General features: G+C 32.2%; 1 protein-coding gene across 1 annotated transcript; it reads right to left on the bottom strand.

Annotated features, from left to right (window-relative positions):
• Positions 1–3,726: 3,726 nt before the first annotated feature.
• LOC126704280 (protein FAR1-RELATED SEQUENCE 5-like) lies at positions 3,727–5,025 on the bottom strand. Its single transcript, XM_050403289.1, has one exon. The coding sequence runs from the start codon at positions 5,023–5,025 to the stop codon at positions 3,727–3,729; it is 1,299 nt and encodes a 432-aa protein (XP_050259246.1).
• Positions 5,026–6,952: the final 1,927 nt, after the last annotated feature.

The raw sequence follows: 6,952 nt of genomic DNA, 5'->3' as shown, positions 1-6,952 counted from the left end.
ACAGCATAGCCTTTTCCATAGTTTCATCCATAGCTAAGGGGTCTAGGATCGTACTTAGGTAATTAAACCACAGCAAGTGCACTCGCTCTAATACCAATTGAAAGTTCAATTAATGTATAAAACACCTTGAATGTTTAGACCCCAAATTTCCAAATTATCGATTCAAGCTTATTATCAAACAATTAATGTACGGAATATGAACATAAGCATAATACAGAATTGATAAAAAATTTAAACCAAATAAAATCACATTCACAGCAGAAATTAAATGGCAAAGATTAAGGGAAGAGAGATGCAAACACAAGGACAACACAGCGATGTGTTATTGAAGAGGAAACCAAAGCTCTCGGCATAAAACCTCCTTTGGCGTAAAACCTCATCGCCGCCCTCCAAGCGGTAAATAATCCACTAAAGAATGTAGTTGGGATACATGAACAGCAGAAGATCCTCCAAGCATAATCTACCCAGTGTACCTAAGCCCTCCAAGCTCCTACTCCAACGAGGTTGCACCGAACCTATTTCTTCTTTAGCTTATCGGATTCTGCTACTGACCATAGCATCAACCAATATGAAATTGGTCACTTCCTAACTGCTTCCCAAACACCAAATGGCCTTCTCACAGATGTGGTATGGTGAGAAAAGGTTTTGGTAATGTACCTCTCAAGGATGTAACAAAGGAGAGGGTGAGAGTAGAGGAATTTGAAGAGTCACTATGTGAAGATTAGGGATAAGTCAATCTTATTTTTCTCTAGGGTTTCTCTCTCAAAATTCTCTCTGGAAGCTCTCTACATTTCGTGGGAATAAGGGGTATATATACTAGGGTGAGAGTGGAATGCGGAAAGTCAGTTTTTCAAAACAGAGTTGCCTGGCAGCTTGGCCTCGCAACTTAACTAAGTCGCGAGGTAACTAAATGGCCAGACTGGACTTTTTGTCCTATAGTGCTACAGCTGGCATGACGGTTCGGCTTCTCTGCATGCTTGGCATGTGTGCAACTTCTAGCGGCTTGCAAGCCACGAGCTACCCGTGAGATTCAGTCACGAGTCTCTGCTTCTTTGCACAATCTTGAGCATTTCTTCACACTCTCTCACATACTATCCTTACTTGATTCCCTCCTAAATACAGGGTTACTAATTGCTAAAATACAAACAAATTTGGTACGGAATAAAGGCAACAAGATGGTTGATAAAATTCAACCTTAAAATTTTTAAATTGTACATTAGTGCAATAGTATTATTTACTATTTAGGTTTTTTTTTTTTTTTTTAATTGTATACCTATTATTGTCATTATTATGAAATTAAATTTTATAAAAATGTGATGTAAAACTCATATTTTACCCCTTGTATCTTAATATGCCACATCATCTTATCATATATTTAAGAATAAGCACAACAATACCCAATCAATTCTTATACCCACCCATATATAAATCCAACAAAGTTGGGAGTTTATTGAGATGTTATTAAGTGTGGTAGGATGTATTGAGTTTTAAGAAAAACGCTGATGTGTCAATATCTTTTATTGAATGGTGTAAAATATGGATTTTACACCTCATCCTTATCAAATTCGGACTCTATTATTATTATATTAGATAGGTGAGATATAAATTTATTATATACTTGTTTTATGCCCATGTGATGCACGGCTTAATAAAAAGATTATATATAGTTTTTAAAAAAATATATTTTTTGATAATAAAATTAAATTTAATACCAAATAAAATAGTAAAAATATTTTATAGATAATGGCAAGTTTTAAATTTCTAAAAGTTCTTAGTAGGAATTTAATTTGAGGAACACTAATTAATGTTGGAAAGAAATGCTATATCCGGTTAGACTAAGACATAACTTTTACTTGTTCAAATAACAATTAAGGTGAAGTAATGTGAGGAACAACAAATAATAATTATAACATACCGACATAATAACATTTATATTTAATTATAATGACTCGTTTGCATCTCAAAGTGTCAAATTAATATCAACACTAAACATGCTAGGATGTTTATGTTAATTAATGTAAATAAGCAAAAAATTATTATCAACATCTAACACCCTACTATTGCATGAATTATGATTAAAATTGACCTAATATTTTTACTTTAACCCCTAGAAATCATCCCGAATTTAGAAATTAAAAACTACCCAAATTTATAAATAAATAAAAATTGAAAGCAAAATTCACTACAACACACGCATAAATATATACACACAAAGAAACTTTGAATTCATTAATTACAAACAATATAAATTTCTAAACATTAAAACAAATATGGAATTAGAGTTAAAGTAAAGACACTTACATAAAAAATTTGGAATTAGAGTTAAAGTAAACACACTTACATGAAAGTTGAATTAACTTTGACAGAAGGGGGAGGCAGGTGAAGTCATGTAAATTTCACATCACCTTAAATATCCATTGTTTTAATATCACCCTTTTTATATTTAATCAATTTTCTATCTCCATTCTTTGTGGAGTGATGTTCATTATCATGATTTTCGATGCTCAAATCTTGGTCTCATGGCTACCTGTGGATGTACATATAGTAAAAACCAATAATAGTACCTTACTTTGTCAGTATTTCACACACACACACACACACACATTTTACAAATTAAAAGCTACCCGAATTTATTTTTAAAAAAAAAATTTGAAAGAAAAATTTACTACAACACACGCATAAAAACATACACACACAAAGAAACTCTGAATTCAATAATTACAAAAAATATAAACTTATAAACATTACAAAAAAAAAAAAAAAAAATCTAGAATTACAGTTAAAGTAAAGACACTCACATAAATACAAAATTTTCAAAAAGCGAATAAGATTTTTGCTAAAATTAATCCGTTAGTTCTAATGTAAGATATACCATTGATTCTAAAGACCATATATAATAAGCATATAAATTAGATGAAATTTAACAAAAATAACTTAAACAAAAGGCAACCTGCACACAAAACATATTCAATTTGATGAAAAAAAATTAAGAACAAAATTTTATGAAAAAACAAAAAGAAGAATGCAAATACATACATGCAAGTTTCATAGGTAAGGTATGAGAAGGAAATAATATCAACAAACCGTACAGTAGGAAAAGGGAAAAATACACCAAAACTGTATATATACCCCCACTTTTATATTAGATAATTTTAAGTTGTGAAGAAGTTGATAACTTGATATGAACCAAAAGAAAAAGGAGTTTACCTAATCAAGAAGTTTAGGTTAATTACATATTAGTTTTTTTGTTTTTTTTTTTTTATTAATTTATTTATCCCAAAAGATTAGTTAACTTTATTAGCTAGATTGTTATTAGATTGTTATTAGACATCTCCGGGGGAATGAATGATGATTGAACATCTCCTAAGAAAAAAAGGATATAGTAACAAATGGTTAAACTTAACAATCAAAGCTAAGAACAAAATGGTTAAAATAGTAGTTTTGAACATACTATGTATCATAGAACTAGCTTGTAGAGCTTGTGAACTAGTTGCATATTTTCCACTTCTCATCTTTTCCACTTGAATTTGTTGATGCATTCTTATAGAGCTAAACATGAGATAAGCAATAGACATCTCTGGGGAAATGAATGATACTTGAACATCTCCTAAGAAAAAGAAAAAATAGCAAATGGTTAAACTTGACAAGCAAAGCAAAGAGAAAAAATGACTAAAATAGTAGTTTTGAACATACTGTGTCATAGAACTAGCTTGTGGAGCTTGGGAACTAGTTGCATCTTTTATGCTTCTTCTCATCTTTTTCACTTGAATTTCTTGAAGCATAGAAGTAGATTGTGGAGCTTGTGAAGTTGATGCATCTTTCACCTTTTTTTCTTTTCTTTTTCTCCAATTGACATTTTATTCTAGCATTGGTTTTCCCTTTCTTTCTCACATGTGGTGGATCAAGGATTGGTTTCTCCCCATCTAAGTTTGGTTGCACCTCATCATGTGCAAGATCTTGAGGACATTCTTTACCAACATCTCCCACCCCATTTGTAGCCATCATATACTTTTCAAACTCATGTGATAGCTCTCTTAGATTATCCATCATAAATTTTGTCCCACTATCGCTCAATGAAGCCTTATCAAGCATATTATATCCCAAATGAGTTAACATGCTCACACGCAATGTACGACTTGATTTCTCTTTTGGTTGACAAAAATCATCATAACAACACAATCTCTTTTTTGCATCTTTTGTCCATCTACTTGATATATATGTATTGGGTATCTTGTTCACATTGTTAACAAGAAACACCCTTAAAGCATGGCAACATAACAAGCCCAATATCTCAAATAACTTGCAATCATAACAAATGGTCAATTCAGACCGGTTAAAATGCACAATATATACCCTACTACTCATCTCATTATGTAGTGAATATGTGAAGTTATTCTCATGATGGTTAGTTTCAACACAACTCAATCCCCCACCTGAATTGAACACTTCTTCAAACATTTTAAACAGAGTAATAGTATAAACTTTAATAGCATGACTTAAGATACCTCCATACCTCATTACTTTTGAAGGTACACCATTCTTACAACAAAAATCTTCATTTATTTCATTTTGGCACATTTCTACTACTTTTTCCTCATAAAATTCAACAACTTGGATAAGTGTCATGGATGTTTTCATGATTTGATGAAATACACTATTTGTACTCTCACTCCGTTGGGTAGACTTCACCTTTGCAAAAAAGAAATCTACATTGAAGGCTGGACACCACTTTTCTTGGATTTGGTATAACCTTTTAAGCCATGCATGATCCTTTAAATTATGCTTCTCAATCATACCATTCCAAGCTGACTCAAACTCCATTTCAGTTAAACATCCATTTAAGCACTTATTAAATCTTTGATGGAAATCTGGATTACCATAGAGTCTTGGGAGGTTTTGTTGGGCATTTTTACTAATATGCCATGTACAAAGTCTATGACGAGACTTAGAGAAAACCACCTTAATAGCATTTGCCATTGCTTGGTCTTGATCTGTAAAAACAGATTTTGGTTGTCGACCTCCCATTGCTATAAAAAAAAGTCTCAAACAACCAAATAAATGAATCAATGGTTTCATCTATTAGAAAGGCACAGCTAAATAAAACATTATTCCAATGATGGTTTATTCCCACAAATGGTGCACATATTAAGTTATACTTATTGGTTCAATAAGTGGTGTCAAAAACAACAACTTCCCCAAAACAGTCATAATCTAATTTTGATCTACCATCTCTCCAAAAGAAATTTGCTATTTTATTTTCTTGGTCTACTTGCACTGAATAAAAAAACATTGAATCTTTACTTTGTCTATTTTAAAAATGATTAATAACACTTTGCCCATCCCCAACTTCAATCAATTGTTTTCTTTTAGTGTGCAAGAAGTTAGGGCAATCTTTTGTAAGGAACCCAACATTATTTGCACCACCAAGCTCCTTTGATAAAAATTAGTAAGACTTTGTTTCTTTTGTGCTTGAGCTAACCATTGTCTCAATTATAGTGCCATGAGTACATAGCACCTTCCTTCCCAATCTCAAATTACACCTATCTTCTGGACTTGCAAATTCATGATTGTGTTCATCATTGAAGTGTGAAACACTCCAAATACCATTTTTAACATCAAAACGAATCCTAGCTTGACAACCTGTTCTTGTATCTAATTTATTATACCTTTTATAATCACAAGGGTCTTCAAACACTTTATGACCCTGTTTTGAACAAAAAAATTCTTGTTGCCTAAGAACACCATAAGTATTTTGTGTAACCCCTTTTCAAATGCTAAACCCCTTGTTTAAAGCATACTCATTATAGAGATTATATGCTTCTTCTTCAGAACTCACTTGCATTCCAAATTTAATTTCATAGTATTCACCCAAAATTACATTCTCATGGTTTTCACTTTTATCATTGTCACCAACTGTATCAAGAGCATTTTCTAAAAAATCCATTACTAGTCTAGCCTAATCATGAAAAAGAATGTTGAATGAACAAATTGAATAGGCAGAACTCATAATTTTCCATAATAACACAACTATAGACTTAAACTAAGAAAAGAAAAGGGAAAAGATAGATTAAATACCTCAGCGGAGGCTCTTAGAAAGGGACCATTTATTCGAATCAATTCTTTTAGTAAACTCAATAGAACAAAAGCATCACATCCCTGCACTAGTGCCAAATTGAAAGAGATATGGATCAGTTTCAATACCCTGTTTCTTCAACTCTTTGTTTTCACAAAAGCTGGGATATATATAAAAAATAAACTTCCTATTTAGGCTATCACATATACAGCATGTTTCAGGTTCATATTCCCATTTATCTCATTTTCACACTCAAATGTGTCTTTGCTTTTCTTTTTCTTTTTTAAAATTTTATTTTGGTGATAAGTAAAAAAAAAAAAAAAAAACTTTATTTGCAAACAAATTAATTAAAAGAAACTAAAAAATTATCTCCTTTGCACACTTAAATGTGCCTCTGCCTTTCTTTTTTGTGTGATAACTGATGAGTGAAAAAAACCATCCCGTAGTTGCAAACAAATAAAACTAAAATGAAAAAGAAGATGTGAATAGGTATGAAGGGAAGTAGATGAAAAGAAATATTACCCCTTTGCGGCGGATTCTCGAAATCAACGATGGACCTACGATGCTCAATTTGGGGTTTTCAGAGGATTCAACTTCCAGTCTCGTAGGACCTGCGATGCTTGGCAGTGGCTGTGTTTGGCAGCAAAATTTGGAGTTAAGAGAAAGAAAGGAGAAGGAGCACTTGAGAGAGAGAAAAAGGAGAGGGAGAGGGAGAGGGAGCACTTGAGAGACTGAGAGAAACAAATGGGTTTTGGAATTTCAAGTTTAGTAAGCGAGGGAGAAAGTGGCGTGGTTTGAAATTTTTTAGGGATAAAATTGTCTTTTTGATTTGGTTCACTGCAACAGGTTGATGTGTGTTTTTGGGAAAGGTGTTGATCA

Source organism: Quercus robur, chromosome 10 (genome assembly GCF_932294415.1).
Source record: "Quercus robur chromosome 10, dhQueRobu3.1, whole genome shotgun sequence".
Taxonomy (NCBI): domain Eukaryota; kingdom Viridiplantae; phylum Streptophyta; class Magnoliopsida; order Fagales; family Fagaceae; genus Quercus; species Quercus robur.
The sequence above is the reverse complement of the archived record's forward strand: the minus strand, read 5'-3'. Positions and strand labels throughout refer to the sequence as shown.

Bases quoted from the DNA above. Each gene is read 5' to 3' on its own strand.
- LOC126704280 (XM_050403289.1), bottom strand. From the start codon at position 5,025: ATGGGAGGTCGACAACCAAAATCTGTTTTTACAGATCAAGACCAAGCA.